This window comes from Falco biarmicus, chromosome 2 (assembly GCF_023638135.1).
Source record: "Falco biarmicus isolate bFalBia1 chromosome 2, bFalBia1.pri, whole genome shotgun sequence".
Classification (NCBI taxonomy): domain Eukaryota; kingdom Metazoa; phylum Chordata; class Aves; order Falconiformes; family Falconidae; genus Falco; species Falco biarmicus.
In genome coordinates this window covers 70,961,290-70,981,502 of record NC_079289.1, presented here as the reverse complement: position 1 = coordinate 70,981,502, position 20,213 = coordinate 70,961,290, and the positions used below count along the sequence as shown (strand labels likewise).

Below are 20,213 nucleotides of genomic sequence, written 5' to 3'. Positions count from 1 at the left end.
AGTCCTCACAAAGAATATAAATGTTTCATGCCATAGGGAGACATTTTAGTCACACCATTCTGCTACAGTGATAATAACTTCTAAGCGCACCGGGAAGTTACCACAACTCAGTCACACTTACATTATACACGCTGCCATCTTGTGCTCTCTTGTATTGAGGAAACAGACCATCTGCATACCGAGAAGCCACAAATTTTCCCAAGGTGGTCACATAATCTACAGTAAAGGTTACAAAAGATCAAGTTGCTAATAATAAGGATTACTTCAAACAGATATTTTTCAAGTTCATGTGCATACCATCCGTGTGGGAGGTACATGCATCTGTATGGAACTCGACCTTAATAAACTTGAGAGAAATTCTAATTATGCTTTTGTTTTCTGATTTTCTCTGGCTATGTGTATGATGGGACCCTGAGGGCACCAACAGGCCTCAATTGCCCTGACAGCCTGACCTGGCATTCCCACTCCCAGGGCGCTCAGACCTGGGAACCCACTCTTTGCTTTAGCTGTGTTGCAGGTGTACCTGTCTCAAGTTCTGCTAGCAGACCTCTCTCCTGGATAGACCTGTCAGCCCTATATTGTAGCCTTCTCCCCAGTTCAGTCTCCTGGATGTGGCTCGAAAACCTATGTTGTGGCCTTCCATGTCTCCAGTCTTGTCTCTGGCTCCATCTCCTGCAGCTCCTGGCTACACTCCCCAGCTGGTTCATCACTTCAATCTGTCTGGGACTGTCTGTGGACACTGTTAGCAGCACCCTGCTCTGCCTGCTGTGCTTAGATGCTACAGGACTGCATCCTGGTCAGTGAGGGCACTGCCTGGGCTATGATCTCCTTTGGCTCCTGGCTCATTTTCCCCCCACAGAGCAGCTCTGCTTTTGCTACTCCCTGCCAGTGTAGTCAGAAGAGGGGGAAAACCCCACATTTAATTATTTATAGGCCAAAAAGCTACATGGGATTTCAATAAATGAAAAGTTTAGGCAATTAAACTTCTGTATTATCCATTTACCTCACAACAGGACTTGCAAATATTTGTCTATCAAACAAAATACAAAATCTGGTACAGATAATGCTGTTCTCTTACACAACCAAATGGGTGCAGAAGTGGGTGCAACTAAGGAAAAGGTTGCACTCTGCTCTTTCAGTAGCTAGAAATCTTCTACAGGATCTCCACTGATAGGAAAACATTAGGGGTGGGAATATTTAACGTCATAAAGTAGCTATTCTGTACAGCATGCTGCCCTGCTAAACTAGTACGTTCTGCTCCTAAAATTACACTGTAACAACATTAACCCTGCGTAACAGCTTCTTCTTCATCTACAGCATATAGGATTTCCGGATCTGCACTGTTGATCTTTGAATGCCCCATGAACACAAGCCAGCCAAAACTTTAAATTATGCAACCTAGAACAATTGTAATACATTACAATTCCTACTTCTCAGGCAGCAAGCTGTTCAAAGAAAAGAATATCTTAACATGCTCTGCAAAGCACTATTATGGCCGTAGTTAATAATTATTAGCAAACTCTTCCCCTCCAGCTGTCAGATAACTGCAAAGGAACATTTTTCTATAGCTTGACTTTGCACAAAGAGCAGCTTGAATTCTAATCAAATTTAACTGCTTCCTTAAAGCTGGATCCCTGGAAATAATATACAATTCCAAGCAGGCCGGCTAGCCCTGATGATCAACTAGTTCATTCCAGATTATGGCATAGCATACATTATATTTACTACCTAAAAATGGACAGAGATCTTACGGTGTGTTATTTGCAGGAAAAAAAGACTAACAGCCTCAGCAGCACAAGTTATTTCCCAGCTACAGCTAAACTGGAGAGGATTTGAACTGGATCCGAGGGCAAAGCAACAGTACAGTTGAGTAAGGAAAGTCCCTCTCAGATCCTAAGCCCTTCTCAGATCAAAAGGAGATGGAGTTCCTCAGTTACCTGAACTGGCAATGTCAACAACTGTGGATACAGCTTCCCTTTCTGCCATTATCATGAGATAAGAGACAACATAAAAATCTCCGCTGTGCACACTGGGATGCAAAATGAGCGTGACCCTATAGACTATTCAAAGTCTGGGGTTTTATTATTATCCTTTTACTGATTTTTCACATACCTTTCCTGTGCTGGAATCCAATCTGTGACAAAATCTGGGGTAGGGACAATTTGTTTCTTTTGAGCCCGTGAAGTTGAAGCCATTTAGAAGATGAAATGAGGGGTTGTACATCTTCATCCCACTGATTGACTGTCACCCTCCTTTCCTTCTCTTTTGATAACTTCTTGTGTGCCTCATGGGAATCTTCGGAATCTTGTCTGTGCTTTGACTCAAAGACATCTGTTATAATAAAGAGAAATAAGGAAACACCACATTTATACTTTAACCACATGATTCACTTTCTTTACCTGCATTCTGTGGTGCTCCACACATAGCTCACCTCTGGTTTTCTTTTGTTATACTGAAAAATGTTCTTAATCTGGAAAGCTGCTCTCAGCCCTACATATTTACTTGCTGTTATGTCTTTTTATTCATCTATATCCATTTACCTTCAATTTATTAAAGAAAATGTCTCTTGTATGCTGAAATCCAAGCCCTGAAATCTAAGTCCAGTTTGCCAAATGGCAATTCTTCAAGCTCCTAAGACATCTCACCTAAGTCTTGGGAATCACAGCTCATAATATGCATTCAAAGATTCTCACACCATTGCTACATACCCATGAGAAGCACTATGCAATAAACAAAGATTTCTTAAAAAGTGTATGTTGGATTCCTACCATAAGCAACAGCAGTACCCACAGCAGATACAGACTTCATTGCAAGGCTGGTGAAACTCCCTCTCCTCATATTATTTACCTCAAGTGTAAATGATGGTTCTGGCAGTATCTCCTCCAGGCTGTGATGGATCATGTGCAGGAAATCATAGACACTAAGGCCCAGTTTCATTTAAAGTTCTACAGAACAATGAACATACCTCAGCATCAATGTATGGTTGGCTGGGCTAGCTCCACTTGCAACTGGCAGCAGAGGCAGCCCAGAGCCTAGAGTGGCTGAGGCAGAAATGGAAGCAACAACAGCAGTAATGTTTCTGTTCCTCAGCACAGAGGTTCTAGGACTTTGGTATTTCCTGTTTATTAACAAAATATTCTGCATGACCTAAGCTGGCTCTAGTTGATTAAATACCCTTGCTGTATCTAAGTTTACTTTCTGTGGACTTTTGAAATGGCTGTCCATTTTCCCCAGCATCAACATTATCTGGAGTATCCCAGTCGTCCATTGCCCATATACTGTAAGCTGACTGTAAATGTAGCAGATGTACTTCTACCTTTACTAAAACAGAACCTTCAGTCTAGTATGGAATGTGATCAGAACTCTCTGCTAAGATCAAATATTACAACAACTGACCTGGTTACAAAGTTTCATTAGGTAGACTTCCTCAGTTAATGGTACAGAGACAAAATGAGACTCTATCTTCAGAAATCATCTTTCAGTGACAGTAGGCTTCTATATGGTGCAGACTGGCACCAGCTCTTTCACAGTCATCAGTCCTACAAGCAGGGCGCTGGGCTGGCATGCCTGTGGAGGTTGGCATTTTACCAGCCCTACTCCTGTACTCCATACAGAAGCAGCAGTGAAAGATGTTAACTCTAGAGAGGCGAAGGTTTGCAGCTGTTCGAGCTTTGTATATAGTCAAGGACTGTTTATAGTACTTGAACAGTCATTCCCCAGTTTCCTCCTCCAAAAATACAGAAAGGCTAGCACAGCACCCCATATACAGCACAGGTAAGAGTGCCACAGTTTCAGAATGGCTTGTACACAGCTAGCAGCATGCACACCACAATGCTGCAAACGAAACTGGAAGTTATCCAGGGAAACACTGAATCTATGCAAAAATAGTCCTGAAATACTCACAGTCACTCCAGGCAAGTCTCTTACATGGGCTGCCAGTCATGACAGATCTCTTGATCAGCAGCTCCTCTTTGCTTTCTTCTTAAAAACCTGAGGAATTATTATTTTGAAAAAATATAAAATATTGCCATATATTTGAAAAAATATAAAAAATTGCACAGGTCAGTATGAACTGGAGACCGGCTCCACAGGTCCAGTCAATAACAAACTGCAGAACATTGAGATCAAGATGATTTTCCTCAAGGAGAATAATATTATAAATGAGAAAGGACAGCTACTCCCCATGTCAAGAAAGCCTGAAGTCAGATTTAACAGGGAGCCCCATACTCAGAAATGAGAAAGCAGGAAACCGGTAACATGGTTTCCATTTCTTAATCACAAAAAAGAGCCAACGTGGAAGCTTCCGCACAGATGCACTAGAAAAATGAGTGTGGTGTTTTGGCCTGGTGTTAGCCAGTTGTATTATATTCTATTAGTGCTTTGCATTATACCTTACCATTGCTATAATCCAATTTATGTCTAAACCTGGGAGTATTTGAAGAATATTTTGTGAAGAAATTCATAACTTTGCCTATAAGACTACAAGACGATTCACAAAGAAAAATAATTATGTGTGTATACATGCATGTGTATGTGGTTTAAGGCCCAACTGTGAATAAGACACAACAAATGGATAGAAAACACAATGTCAAAACAAGGCAGCATAGATTGGCTGAGTGTATCACTTTAAGACATCATGTTTTGCCATGTACTCGAGTCTTCTTTTAATAAATAAGATGAATGAATGAATGAGGGGTATTTGTGAATCACCAGCAGGCCAGCTACTAGCTGTTGTCATCAAGCAGGTTTTCCAACGGGAAAAGCAAAAATGGGATAAAATAATAACCCAAAGATTTAGCCCCCTTCCTCTTTCCTCACTGCAGAACTGAACGTGCTATATATTCCTCTTATAAGCAGGTACATAATAACCTATCCAGTCTGTCATCCTCGTGCAGAAAGACATGAACAGTGTGAAAGGCAGGGGGGACTTCAACAAAACAGGACTCTGTTCTGTACCCTAACACCCCAGGCGTGGCACAGAAGATGCCCCGCAGCAGCACAACCCGCAACTAGCCTAGACTTGGTGTCAGCACAGTAGAAAGGAGCCCTTGCCACAGGGGAGCCATGACAGACAATGCCCATAGTGAACGGCCACAGTGGCACCAGACTTGTGCCATTTATCTCTCAGGCTGCAGAAATAGTGCCACAAATCTCTCATGTTAATAGCTGAGACACATTTCAAGCAGCAGCCTGTATCAGAGAACAAATCCCAGGTGCCATCTCATCTTCCAGATGCCCAGCAGTATGGGAACAAGTTTTTCCCTTGTGTTAACCTCCAGCACCACCCCCAGCAGCCTGAACAGCACCTGGATGTGAAATGCTGGCGCTGTATGAAAAGAAGCAGTTGAAAGGAGACGAAGCAACTTCCAACAGAAACAGCCAATTTACCTCGAGTCTTGGAAAGGCGAGTTCAAAACCGATGACAGCCGGGATAACCTTCAGCCCAGAGCCTGAATCAAAACAGGTTATTTTTGAAAGGTGAGCGAGAGTTCATCTGGGCACCTCTACTGTCTCGGGCCAGTGCAAACAACCCGCTACAACCTTCACCCACCGCACGCTTTGGGTGTTTAACAGATGTGGCAGTGTTTGCCGAGGCCACACGGGCCAGGTTGTCCCTCACACCCAGGAACGCCTCGGGAAAGCCCACGCACGCCCCGGCCCGAGAGGCCACCCCAGGCCACCTGAAGCGCCGCACCCCCGTGACGGGTGCGGAGGGCCGCGGCGGGGCTGGGCCGCCTGCTGCGGGACGGGGCACAGGCCGGCACGGCAAGCCCACCGCGGGGCCCGGGGAAGAGGGGGAGCGCGGGGCAAGGCCCGACGGGCCGCCGGGGCCACCCAGAGGTGAGGCGCGGCCGGGTCACTCACCGGCGCTGGCAAGCGGTAGCCGCGTTACGCCCTGGCGGCCACCCCCACAGCCGCCACCTGAGGTAACCGACCGCGTCCCCAGATACGCTGCGTGGAAACGGGCGGGGAAGGGAAGCCGAGGCCTCCCTGGGGTGAAGGGCTACAGGTCGGCGTCACATCCCGCCCCGAGCCCGCCCGCCAGCGCCGGGACTGCGCAGCCCGCTGCCCTGCGGGAGACCGGGCGGCCGCCGTGCTGGGGGCTGCGCCGCTGCCTCTGCCCTGCGCAGCGACTCGGGTGCGGAGCCGCCCCCGCCCCGCGGCGCCCCCTGCCGGCGCCGCCGCCCGCCCTCACCTGCCTCCGGCCGCCCCGCCCGCCCGCAAGCAGCCCGCAGCCCGCAGCCCGCAGCCCGCAGCTCGCAGCCCGCAGCCCACAGCCCGCAGCCCGCCGGGTTGCCGCGGCACGGCCTCACCCCGCCCCCCGCAGGGCCCGAGAAGGCGGTGCGGGCGGGCGGGCGAAGCGCGGGGCAGAGCTGCCCGAGGGCGGCACACGGGCGGGCGGCGGCGACGGGCTGCGCTCCCCTACGTTCGCGGGGGTCGCCGCCGCGGGGAAATGGCCGCGGGTACAGCCATGACCGCGGGGTATAGCCCCGGCCGCGGGTACAGCCATGACCGCGGGGTACAGCCATGACCGTGGGGTACAGCCTCGGCCATGGGCACCGCAGCAGCGGTGCATGCCTTCCCCTGGGAGCCAAAAATACACCGGCTTGGAGAGCCGCAGAAATCTACATATATTGGATTTCAAGTGTTCTTGTCTTGCTAATTCTTAATTCAGACCAAGCCGTTGATGATGTTTATACTAAGAGCAGCCACATGTCCTTTGTTTCAGAGGAACGGTACATGCTGCCAGGGAATTGCCACGCTCCTGGAGAAGCCTCACTAAAAATTCTTCTAGCATAACAGAATATACAAAACAATACTCATCATAAACCTGAACTTGGTATTAAAAATCTCCCGTTGATGTCAGATAGCTGGAGATGCTGGTTTGCATTTGCAGTATTTGAGCTGTAAATGTTAGAGAGCAGTTTCCAGCTGAGACACAGACAGTGCTGAGCTCCGCACTTCTCTGGTTCGCTTTGGTTTACTACACAATCGCAAAGTCATAAAAGATAGGTCGCTTTGCAGGATCGATGGATCAGTTTTTTCTACATATCTACGTATTATCAGGTGGAAACACGCACCCGCAGGCAGGGATGGGGCCGTCCCACAGCACAATGAAGTGTTGGCTGCGGCTCTCCGAGGTGGCTTGGCAAACAGCAATAAGAAAGAAAAGTTCCTTATAAGGCCTGCGGTTGGGATGGGAATGTGGCTTTCTGGAGCTTCAGCTTCTTATACGGTGGGAACCAAGGGTTTAAAGACTAGCCTAGGCATGGCAAGTCATTCGGGATTGCACAACTCTTCCCCTGAGGTATAGAAAAGGCATTTATTTCTCAGGCATGAAATAGCTTCCCATCATACCATTAAAAGTAGCAGGTACTGAATGTTCTCTGGATCCTTTCAGACACTGTGACTGCCATAGCACAAGGTTCTTTAGAGACCCATATTTGGGGGGAGGGGGCGGCTTTTAAAATTTGTCCTGAAAGTGCAGGTCCAATGGATTTATATGTAGATGCCCCCAAATCAAACTAGTCAATCTCTTGATATGTTTTGCTGCTTCCAGCAACAGGATTTTTTTATCGAACACCCAAAATGCCTCATTCAGATAGTTTTTTCTGCACTATACAGAACGAGCCCATCTATTCTCAGGCCTAAATGTCTGTAAATGTAGTAATTACAAGTTACATAAAAAAAAATATTCTATGTGCTGTAACTTAGTCTACTAGAAACCTTCACTGTAGGCTTGGCTATTCTAAACAAAAAGTGTTGCAAGGAAACGTTCCTTAGAATGCTTTGAACTGTGGGGCTTGTACAATCGCCTGACAAGCCCAGGAGCAAAGGCTGGCAAATGCAAAGCTACTTATGGCTCCCACAGGCTGCATGAGCAACTGGCTGTCGTCTCTTAGGTGAAGTTCTTAGGAAAATAAAATGCTCACTGCACATCAAATAAACATTGTTCCTTGTTTACGTGGAAGCTCTGCCTTGGCCACTGCCTGGCCTGCAACTCATGCAGAAAACGAGGAATATATTCTCCATATGCTGCCTGCTGAATGAGGCAAGGCTGAATAATGAAGGAGGCGAGGATCCAAGTAACTGGGAAGTGGGAAATCGCTCCTCGCACAGGGATGATAAAAATAAATCTTGAGCCATTCTGTCATCTGACCTTTAGGCTGAATGACGAAGAGATATTGATGGGCAGAAAGCATGTTATTATGTCATTCATTAGAGAATGTATTGTAACACAGGCCTGAGATTGCATTAGTGAGCATGACTTTGTCCTGACTCTAGAATATTTCACATATTAATAAATATATTTGAACACCTTTTCTTATGACTAAAAATCAGCACTGTCAGCATTTCCTCTATATTGGTGCTTACAACATGAAACTGTTGGCTTGATTTTTATGATGAATCTTTTTCAACCAAAATAAAAGCATAATTGGTTCTTTTCCTGTCACCCATTTGAAAAACTCTTTAGCATATTCTTTTTCAGATTATTAAAGCTACATTTGACATAAATTTGCAAAATTTCTTTATTCATGCAAAGCATTGTACATGGTGCTTCTAATTAACTGCCATTGTATGAAGAAAGTCTCTTACAGTGATACACGGAATCAGTAAGTAAGGATACTTCCAGCACTGATGCTTATGGAGCTTCACCAGGAAGTTTAACTCTGTCACACATCCTGCCTCACAGTGTCATGCTTCCTGTTGACTCCCTCTCAAAGGGAGACAGGAATCAGTTGTAAGGGGCAAGGAAAAAAACAAAAGCAAGCTGGATTGAAGCTGAGTTAATGCTGTCCTTACTAGACATACTGTTTACAGTGATTATCTTTAAAAAAAATAAATGCATACACCTAAAACGCAGTTTATTAGCTCAAGCAGAATGCAAAAAACATAAAAAGAAAGTCACGTAAGTGCAATACTTTAAATACTTCTTTCACGTTTACGCTGTTCTCACCCTTCAAGAGCCCCCTAAAAGAATCTCTTCATAGTATATCTGCAAACCCCAGAGGTAAATGAGCTAGCCGAAGAAGAGCTAACCCTGCTGTCAGCAGTGGTATAGTGACATGAGTGTGGGATTCCACCTGTTCCTGCCTAGAAGGCAGGCAAACGAGGCAGGACAGAGCACTGGGCAGAAGAGCTGGATTTAGAGCCGGCTCAATCACATCTGTATGGCATTGCACTGTACATTTACCTAAATAAAAGTTTTTTAAGTTTCTAGATGTTCCTTAACATGTTCCTTCAGTTTTTTAAGATATTCCTCAAGTTCTGCATGTCAGAACTGTGCAGGCTGCAGCCTGTGACTGACTTATAGCTCACCTTAGTCTGTCTGATGGTGGGTGGAATCACCATCCCTGGAAGCATTTAAAAAATGCATAGATGTGCTTAGAGGCATGGTTTAGTGGTGGACTTGGCAGTGCTGGTTTAACCATTGGGCTTGATATTAAAAGTCTCTTCCAACCTAAATGATTCTATGTGAGCTTAGAAAGAAGTAAACACACTTTTGGATGAGGACATTGTAGGGAGGTGGCATGAAAAGAAAAAACAGGCACTGCGTAGTGGGAGAGTGGAGGATGAAGGGAGGCATGGGAAAGGGCAGATGTGGATAAACTAAAACTTTAGGGGGAAAAGCTAGAGGCAAGAAGGGACATAAGGGGTATGTGACTGATGTGTGATGGCAGGGAGAAGCACGAATTCAATCTGTAGAAGTGGATCCACATTAAAGATGTGTATATACCAAATAGGAAAATGGGGAAGGGCTGGACTGGCGTGGTGGATGTGATGTGTACAGGGGCTTTTTACTCCTTGCCCCGCAACATGCATAACAATTTGGATGCACTGGATAAACTGTGAGTCGCATGCTGTAGGAGCACTGGACTGGAGGAGGAAGGCTAATGTCACTGAGCATAGGCCTAACCAAACTGTCATAGTTGTAGGACTAAAACTGTTAGCCACAGAATCATAACAGTAAGCTGAGCATCTCCTGTGAAGGTCTAGTGCCCATATTTACAAATCTTCTTTCAGGCCTTGAGGAAAGAGAGTCATGTTTCCAACAGAAGCAAGCAACTGGTTGTCTTCAACAGCCCACCCATGTTTTGAAGTTGTGCCCATCTTCTCTACATAGTCATCCTCTGCTGCTTCCCGAATCTGGACCACATGCAGTCTTTCAAGGGTGGTTGCTGAAGATGCATGTACCATTCTATGTGGCTTGGATTTTTATTCTCTTCTTTTTACTTTTCTTTAGATCTATACTTAACTAGAAGTGTTTCCAAACTGACAGGAGTAAACAGAAACTTCTCCATTCCTGCAAATTTCTGTCTTCCAGCTACCACATGTAGCATGACCAGGTACTAATGGAGGTGAGCTTGTCACTCAAGAAGCAATGCTACTTGGAACAGTGCATAACAGATCAAACAGAATTTAAAATAAAAAATTAAGAAACAAGATAGCAGTGCTCCATGACCTTTGTATTTGAGACAGGCACTGCACATCAAGGTTTGCCACTCTGTGGCACCCACATGGTATTTGTGTCTTCTGGAACAGAAGATGAAAGATACAAATGCTGCTGAGTCCTCACTGCCCTGGGGTGATATTGCATTACCTATACCTCATGAATTTCTTTCCAGGTAGCCTGCTTGCACAAGCACAAAAGCATGCTAGCAGGCACCTTGCCCGTGCTGGAGAGACAATACTGAAAGGAGGAGCGTGAGGCATGAGCTGCATGGCAGTGCTTCCAGTCCTCCGCAGCAAATAAGGGAGAGGCTCTCACAGCTCTGGTTCTTGAACTTGTCCCCAAGTTCATTGTCAGTGATATGCTTCTTCCCCTTTATGAAAGTCACTCTTGTTTACAGCTTGTCCTTGAACTGAGGGGTTCTTTTTAAGGGGAGTGGAAAGAAGGGAACTGGTTTCTTATTCTGGTGAGGAGTAGTGTCATTGGCTGCGGTGTCTCTCTCCATCATTTTCCCATCTCTGTCTTTCCATCACAGGATGATTCTAGCTAACATGAGTAGAAAGTCCCTGCCTGCTTCCACTAACATCTGTCTGCTAATATCCTTCAGGCTGTGAACCCCCAGGACAGGGCTTGTCCACCCCAGAGGATCTGGAAAGTGCTTTGAATATCATAGGCACTGGTAGTCTAGAAATAGTTTGGTGAGAAATGAAGAAGGCCAGAACAGGTAAAGACACTGGGAAGCATATAAAGCAAAAGTGAGGAAGCAAGGGTGGGAGTTGTTCCCAGTGCTGGTACAACAGGCAAATGAAGTAGGCTAAGCTAGTTATTAATAATTCTAGTTCAGAAAACAGAAGTTCTTAAATGTGGGAACAGTGAGGACCTGTAACAGACTTAAAGCTAGAGTATTGGTGGGACATAAACAGCTTAAAAGATAAAGATTGGTATACAAGGGACCAAAGTCACCAGGAATGTCTTGCCTATTCATCTATTCTTAGAAGCAGGAATGCAGAAATGCTAAATGCAAGATATAAAATGAAAGAGGAGAGAGAGGAGGAATGAATGAGTAGATTAATTTGCACTGGAGGGAAAACTTTCAATGAAGTATTTGAAATAAGAGCAAGTAAAGCATTTATTAAAATTTGCTTAGGTTTCAAACACTCATTTTACACCATTACAAAAACACTGAATATGGAGAAACATTTGGGCAACAGCTCATATGCACATAGTGACAGAAATTTACACTGAAAATGCTTCAATTGATTGGGTGCCAGAAGAGTTAAAAAATCTATCAAATGTTCTGCAGAAACATTTAAAGCTAGTAAATAACTTAGCAAGCTGAATACACTAGGATAAGCCAAAGCTAAAAGTTCATTCTTTCAAGGCAAGATAGAGAATGAATAGTTTCCTCCAGTAAGGGAAGGTTCAGCTTATCATAAGCACTAGGGAGCAACAGTGATAAGTCATGCAGTGGTCTGTGCAAACCAACAGATTCAGAAATGACAATTGTGCAAATGAAGTGATTGTCATCAAAACCGCCAAATTCTTTCTGGCAGCATCTGCTGTGAGAGGGTAGAGAGAGGTCATGTATGACAAAGTCATCAAGATACATCAGAGTCCCTGGGATTCCAGCCAGGGTGAAGGCAATTTTTTGATAGCATCTAGAGGCTGAATCCAACTCAAAGGACATTCATTTATAATGCAAACATCCTTTATGAAAGTCAGGTTGGTTTACTTATAAATACCTAGAGCCATACTGCATCCACAGTAACCTAGCTGTGCTGTGAACCTACCATTCATATTCAAATCAAACCATCAATGCATGCACAAGGAATTCTGTCATTGCATTTTTTCTTAAAGACTTGCCAGGATGTTACATGTACTTCTGTCATATTGTCTGCCTTCTATAGAGAAATATACATTCACTAGAAATCCTTGTTACAGTGACTAAGCCTATGAGAGCAAGGAATGTCGGGAAGCCAGAAAAAAGACCACTAATTGCTAACAACAATTATTTTTTCAAGTTGTCCATATCGTATAGCAGATAACAGAGAAACTTCACTGCAACAGCAAATCAAAGTGGGTATGTTAAGATTTCTAACAAAGCCGAGACAAGAGATATTCTAATATTATTGTATTACTGCCATAACTATAGCAAGGGTGGGGTAAGAGAGGCACCAACAGAAGAAAATAAGTCCAAGTCCCCAAAATGATGGCTGCTGCAGGTGGAGGCAGCGTGAGGGTGAGCAGGAGGTAGCTACAAATGAAAACAAGCACAGCAGGAGACAGAGGAACAGGAGCTGCCCCAAAATATCCTGCTACCATTCTGCAAGGTATATAGTATTACACAACAATAAATTCAGTGCTTTAATGTACAAATGAAAAGCCTACATCAGTAAGCTGCTCCAGTATAGACCAGGCCGGGTATTTTACTGTGGACAACTGTGAAAGCAGCTTTTTCCATTTAGGTAAAGTTGATCTGGACTCATCTGCTCTTCAACCATTAAAGATACAGCAAAGGGTAGTAGTGTATCAGCTTGAAAAAATATTTAAGCTAAATAATATTACTTTCATGTAGAGTATAGTATCATGGTGTTATCAAAAGGCATAACTGGAGATGAGGATTGCAGGTGGTATGCTGCTGGTCACTTAGGCCCACAGAAAGGGATTTGCCTCATATGACTTCAGTCATCTGTGAAATGGGTGATTAATCTAAGTCAGTCACCCGCCCTCCTTGATGAGGCAGTGGAGAGAGATGCGTAGCCATCTCCCCATACCCACGTATGCTCTGGCTGCCCAGGCTCAGCATGCCAGCTTGCACCTCTGCCAAGTAGGAAACTTTCATGGTCTCTCCAACTTCAGAAATGATGTGAGTGATGGGCAGGTGTGGTCCCACCAGTGGGCTCCAACCTGCGCGAGTGGCTGAGACAGACACAATTTCACGTGTCTCAGTGAGAAAGAAGCCTGCTTTCGGATACAGTGGCCTGTGCTCCAGAAGCAGAGCTCGCCGTTTGCTGCATTCCCACCATTCACATCTGCACCAACCCTCCATAAGGCAGTAGGGGAGATAGGACCGAGATGGTGGGTGAAGGCCCCACAGCTCTGCCAGACCCGAGCTGCTGGGGGTTATGTGCCAAAAGGAAAGGTCTCAAAGCTGACCCCTAAATCTTAAGCTGAGAATGCAAGACTGGCTGTTAAAAGGGATAAAAAAGATTTGTTTCCACTTGTAAATGCAGCATCAGTCCAACAACAATCACTGAGAGATGGTAAATATTGATTCTGAAAGCAACATTTATACACAGGCACTGTGTTTATACCAAGACCTCTGTTTAGAACAATAAATTAGTTACTCTGCGTTCATGTGTGCTAAGGGTTATTTGGCCAAAAGAAATATATCATAGGTGACAATTCTTTACCTAGGAAGCATTTTGTATAGAAAATATATCTAGTGTATAATTTGCAAAATGTAGAAGAATATTTAAGGATTGGCTTTCCCTTCCTTGGCAGATACACAGTCTTTTCACATTATATAAGTTACATCAGGTTCTATAAGAGACATTAAACCTTAATTAATGCTATATTTTAAAACATTTTACTCCCTTTTAACAATATAAAATAGAATCATAGAATCATTTAGGGTGGAATAGACCTTTAAAATCATCAGGCCCAACCATTAACCCAGGACTGCAGAGTCCAACACTAAACCATGTCCCTAAGCACCACATCTATGTGTTTTTTAAACATCTCCAGGGATGGTGATTCCACCACTTTCCCTGGGCAGCCTGTTCCAATGCTTGACCACCCTTTCAGTGAACAAATTTGTCCCAATATCCGATCTAAACGTCCCCTGGCACAACTTGAGGCTGTTTCCTCTTGTCCTGTCACTTGTTACCTGGGAGAAGAGACCGCCCCCCACCTGCCCACAGCCTCCTCTCAGGCAGCTGTAGGGAGCGATAAGGTCCCCCTGAGCCTCCTTTGCTCCAGGCTAAACACCCCCAGTTCCCTCAGCTGCTCCTTGCAGGACATGTGCTCCAGACCCTTCACCAGCTCCGTTTCCCTTCCCTGGACATGCTCCAGCACTTCTACATCCCTCTTGAAATAAATTTGGTGCTGATGAAAGCCTGCACAACATTTTGATAATGCAGGAAAAGAAATGTGTTAAGCAATAAAGAAATGTTTTTCACCTTTTAGTTTTCATATATTTCCGTATTACATTTGTGATGGACATGTTGCTTAGAATATTTTTAGGCAGAACTTTGTGTTTAAATAACTTCATCTCTCTCCCCACTTCAAAGCATTTAAAAATATTTTTCAATCACTGAGCTCATTCAGTAACCTCAGTGTGTTGTAATTATTCTTCCAGTCTAAGTGCAATTAAGATAATAATTCTCAAGTCTGAGTAACTCTTTACAGCATATTTTAACAAATACTTTATAGAGTTATGAAATAATTCATAGATAACAACTTTCATGAAGTACTTGCTGACATTTTAATGCCAGCTTGTCACTATGGACAGGACATGCCTCTCAGTGCAATTGGGACACTGCCCAGGTGATTTATAATTGGGCCCTGGTTCCTCCTGCTGGGATTGTCATATGATGTCCATGAAAAGGACAGTGACACACATCATTCTACAGTAACTGCCATAGAAGCTGCATTTAGTGACATCTGCACCTATAGCCCTCCAGGTGAGGATTTTGAGTGCATGTGGGCTTAGAACAAGGAAAGAGCCAGAGAACTGATGGTGTAGGGGATGTTTTGTATCATCAGGGAAGTGCATTTAGTAAGGGCCTTGAAAGGCAACTAATACCATTAAGGAAAAAAAAAAGAAAATTAATTATTAGGTACCGATCGTGGAACCTGCTGACTAAGCTGTTTGTTTTAATCAGTGCCTTTTGTTTCCTTCCACCCTGACTGCTAGATTCATCCTGCAGAGCAGAGGCCAGGATGCCAGCTCATGGCTGTCTCGCTGCATGGCTGGCAGGAGGTGCTGATACCGAGCTGAAACCAGCTTGCACCCTGCTTTTGGAAACCAGATGCATGGATGTAATTATGCTAATCAGTGGAGTTATGCCCCTCCCACTTTTCCCATCACTTGCAGCTGCAGTTCTTTTATTGTAATTGAAGTAGTATTATGTCACACTGGTTTTAATTTTCCATAATACCCCCCACAGTTGGTGTGTGTCTTCATAACTCAGGGCCCATTTTATAGATGACTCACGTAATGGTCAAAGTTATTAATTTATTACAAGACTGCCTCCAATCCCAATTTTTAAAGTGTTCCTGCATTGCTCACAGACTTAAAATCTGGAGCCACTCACATTACTTACTAGTCAAGCAAAATAATTGGAAGCGGTAGTGTAACTATTGTTTTATAGAGCCCCGGGCCATGGCATTGCATGCTGGAGAGTCAGTGGCGCCTCTTGTCCCATCTGGGTGGCTCAGGGCTTCCAGCCTTCGTCTGGGCCAGGAAGCACCTTTCCTCATGAGCAGTCCCACAGGCTGCGATGGGGTGACTCGGAGGTACGCCTCCGTGCCACATGAGTCAGGACACCAGAATGTGCCCCTTCGGTACTAATTAAAGCCCGCTTCACACACAGGAATATACTTCCAATTACCATAGTAGCCCTGGAATGCATTGTGGGATGTGGAGAAGAGCAGAAGCTATTGCAGAAAAAAAAGTAATTGGAGCGTTTAAATGACAAGGCCCTCGTGATTAGTCTGTGTCATATGAATTATCCCACAATAACCCAGCTCCAGGTTCCAAAATGGATGCTCATATGAAGGTTTTTCCTTCCTGGACTTCCAAGAACCGGGCTTCTCAGCCGTCAAAAAATCTGAGGAGATCAGGCTTTTTTTGTTTCCTTGCTCCTGAGCTTCCCATATCACTGCATGGTAAAGAGCCAGAGTTATTGCCTGTTCAAAGATATTGAGGAAGAATTTGTAAAGGACAAATAAATATGTCATTGAGAATGCTGTCCTGGAAACAAATCCAGAAATCTCCTTCCATGGGAAATCTCAAAGTTTAGGTTTTTGTTTTGGAATGACTGCTTATTTTGGAATTTCACTTGGAATAGAGATTCAAAGAATCTGCCAATTCAAGTCTCAGTCCTGATTCTGTTGTTGCTCATCTGTAAAATTAATAACTTCACATCCTTTTTATTAATTTATAGAAGTTTATCATCAATTTATCATTACCCTTCCTCATCCTTCCTCAAGTACTATCCAAAGCACTCTTCAGGAGAGAAATAAGGAGGAGACAGTCTATCTGAAAGACTGCGCTGAAGCTCGGAATGTTTATTTTTCTACAGAGAGCTAGTTATTTTGCTTTTTATCCTACTTTGCTTAGGAAAATACTGTAACAAGTCCTCCCACCATTTTGCACCTCAAAGCTGTGAATCCTAATACCATAGATCTACTTCAACAAGAAAGCCTGTGCCATCAGGTGGTCCCCAGTGTGCCCAGGACATGTGCAAGCAATAATCACATCAGACTCCATTTTCTGCAGGTACCTACCTACACTGACTTCAGATGCACTTAAATTCTGTTTGTCTTGCAGTGGTTTTGCTATGATTACTTATATAAAGCTGTGATTGCACATGGTGTCCACAGTCTGGTCTGTGCCAGCAAAACAAAGGGTCTCAACCCCCAAGAACATTTTGAGTTTAGCCATAAAAGCGAGCACAAAAAAGTTTAATGTGTAGCCAACTAGCAAAAGGGTGTTGACACTTACAGTTCATATTCTTTTTGCTAAATTGTTTACTTTTACAAGTATTTAAACAAGCACATCGTGACAGGTACACAACAACTATTGAGTAGCTTTGTGTTTCTGATACTGTCATCATGTAAAAACGATGAATATAGAAAATGCTGTTCCCTCCAACAGCAAACAAGGAGCATTTTGAGTAAGCTCCTACAGAAAGCCCTGCTCTCCCTCTTTTGGCTTCTTGGTAAAGAGTTCTCCCAGAGACTCCATCAGCCTTCCTCTTCCAAGTCTTCTCAGAGCAGACTCGAAGAAACAGAACAAATCTCACTGCTGTAGCAGCCCCCGTTCCACTTTTGGACCCAAAGTATAAACAAGCAGCACCAGAATGTCGTCAGAAAGTATCTGGGAAGCTAGGATGGCCCAGTGTTGAGCCTTGGTAAAACACATTGAACTGAGAGGTCACAACTGATGGGCTGAATGAGACCAGCCCATGAGCCCAGAGCAAGACAGAAGCACGTTTTGCCCCATCTGCAGCCCACCTACTTGAATGGATCTAGAAAGAAAAAAACATATATATCTTGTACTGCTCCAACAGAGTCTTCTCTTTTAGTTATTTTGACACTACATTTGCTTTGCTTTACCTTGTCCTGTGATTTCTATCACACTGAAGAAATTCATACTTGGAATAAACGACTGTATCACTGGGACTTTTTGGAAAAGGAAAGGATTGAGGCAGCCAGCAGAGGAGGTCTAATATTTTTGGCAGACAGAAAAATGCAGGAGTTAGCACAGCTTATTAACATCTTCAGGTACTTCACTATTCCTATTCAGGAAAGGGCACGCTTTATTTCTTCCTCCCTGTTTTTGCTTGTTATTCAGTAAAACATTCTTGTAATTAACAAAAGAGGTCCTCAGCATATGCTTGACTAAGCGTACACATAAATCCCTTCATCTCATATGTAAAAACTTTCGAAACAGACATGGACTTTTCTTACACAGGTCTGTGAGAGGAAGGAAAAGTCACTGTAATTCTGTACATGAAATGTAGTTTGTCTGAAAATACAACCTGGAGTACTGATAAGTTGCTGTCCTCAAAAGGAGCTCAAATTTTCTCCACTGTGTTTTTCACACTCTGTTCCTTTTAGAGTCAAATCCCAGTGTCTTCTCTACACTACTGAAGTGTAAATGTTTAACTTGGCAGTATATATGAGTGATAAACAATCAGCTTTGTAATTTAGTTGGTAATAAAAGATGACAATTGAGCCTTTCACTTTTGCTAATTTCCTTTGGGGGGGGTGGTCAACTGCTAAGTGCGAGCATTCATTCTAGGTATGCAAAAAGAATCCAAACCTTTACTGAAAGAGAGTGTGTTATTTTTCTGGTTGAAGATTAACTCAGTCATAAGCTCTTTTTTCCCCTGAGAGTAATAGCTTTCAGATTTTTGAAAAAGTGCAAAATAAAGCTCAGCAGCTATTCTTCTGTATGAACACCTGCTTTACTTTTCCTGAAGCTAAAGATTATTTTGCGCTGTAATAAGTATTCTTTGTCATGATAGCTGTATGTATATAGCATTTAGATAATTTTGATTGTCATTTTGATTTGATTACTTAAAATTTGAGTTGTCTTTTTCATTGCATGCTTTCCTTTCTCACAGATATGTTTGGTAAATATATAAACATGCTGTAGTTAAACTGAAAAGCAGGCTATTGCTTCATAATTCTGCATATATAAAAATAACGTGCATGGCCTGCTGTATGGCTTGGCTGGTGCTTACATTCAGAAAAAGGCAGTACACAGAGAAACACGTGATGTACATGCAGATACAACGCAGACATTACTTTTCAGCTTGTTAGGAAGGAAAGGAATGAGCATCAGGACATTTCTATGCAGATCACCCAATCCCTCTGTGTTTCTCTGTCCCTCTCACTAACGTGGAATGAAACACACTTACATTCATCTCAGGCTGATGTCACATTTACTCTCCAGTTAATATGTGCAAAGCACAATAAAATAGAATATGCTAGAGTAGGAAAAAGTAGAGTAGGAAACTGTAGAATATTCTTATTTATTCATTGCCACATCTGTGGCAGCCTTTTTGAGAACTATTTATCGAATTATGCCTTTATAATTAAATAGTTATTATATTACAATGGCATAGACCTGCATGCTTTGTTTTGTTATATTTTTGTAGAAATGTGAAAAGATTATGTCTTCTATTATTATTATTTTCTTCTCCACTGGTGTTAATGTTAATGGTTCTCTTATGCTATTGCTCTCTCTCATCTCCATGTACTCAGTAAAACTAATGTATAAATGCACAGCTCTGGAAATTAATACTGATAACTAAGACCCCATAAAAGTACTTCTCAGGCAAGACTGTAAGGAGCACAGTAATAGGTTAATTTAGTGAACTCCTGAGGAATTTCCCAGATACTATTATTAAGATGCTATTATATTTTTAAGCTAGCTAAAATTCACTTGTGTGCTTTTACTGCTGTTGTTTTTTTATTTTTTTTATGAGACACTTAATCTATCAGACCTATAGAAGCGAGAAACGAAAGCTTTAGAAGAGGTTAACATCTGAGAATGAACAACCTAACTATTACAGAAACACAACACATATTATCTGTTCCTGAAAACCTGCCCAGTTGACCAGTCTGCTGAAAAACATGTGAAAATGTAAGAGGGAGTGACTGTCAGCATCCCCAGGACACAGAATAACAGCAATAATATAAGAGTCTGCTTTGAGGTAAGGCATTGTGTTTGGAAGATGATTCCTGGTTTAACTTTGAGAGTAGAGACTGGGTGTAGAGCCTATTGTTATGAGCAGTTCTCTCCTTTTTATCCTTTACAGAGAATGTTCTCTATCACCGCCAGTTTCATAAATGGAGGGCTGATAGGAATGACTGGAGAAAATGGCCAAGATGTAGTGATTTAACAGATTTTATATAAAAAATAGCATGGCGTTTAAGATCTCTAGCTTTTGGCAGTTAGTAAAAGTGCAAGGTGATTATAACTCTGTTACAGCAGAGGTCTTTCCTTCTCAGTACTCCCAGG

General features: G+C 43.2%; 1 protein-coding gene and 1 long non-coding RNA gene across 9 annotated transcripts in view; one reads left to right on the top strand and one right to left on the bottom strand.

The window, feature by feature from the left end:
* Positions 1 to 6,002, bottom strand: part of VWA3B (von Willebrand factor A domain containing 3B) — a 74,472-nt gene extending 68,470 nt beyond the window's left edge. The window contains exons 1-5 of the mRNA XM_056327532.1: positions 5,866 to 6,002; positions 5,389 to 5,450; positions 3,904 to 3,990; positions 2,113 to 2,331; positions 122 to 216 (exon numbers count right to left, since the gene is read on the bottom strand). Of these exons, the coding sequence (XP_056183507.1) occupies positions 122 to 216; positions 2,113 to 2,331; positions 3,904 to 3,943 (354 nt within the window). The 5' untranslated portion in view covers positions 3,944 to 3,990; positions 5,389 to 5,450; positions 5,866 to 6,002. The remainder of the gene's footprint in view (positions 1 to 121; positions 217 to 2,112; positions 2,332 to 3,903; positions 3,991 to 5,388; positions 5,451 to 5,865) is intronic.
* LOC130144202 (uncharacterized) overlaps positions 5,802 to 20,213 on the top strand; it is a 33,540-nt gene continuing 19,128 nt past the window's right edge. For 3 of the 8 annotated variants that reach the window (XR_008820047.1, XR_008820048.1, XR_008820052.1), the window contains exon 1: positions 10,368 to 19,905. This is a non-coding gene — a long non-coding RNA (uncharacterized LOC130144202). The other 5 variants (XR_008820046.1, XR_008820045.1, XR_008820049.1 and 2 more) reach the window with 5 other exon arrangements.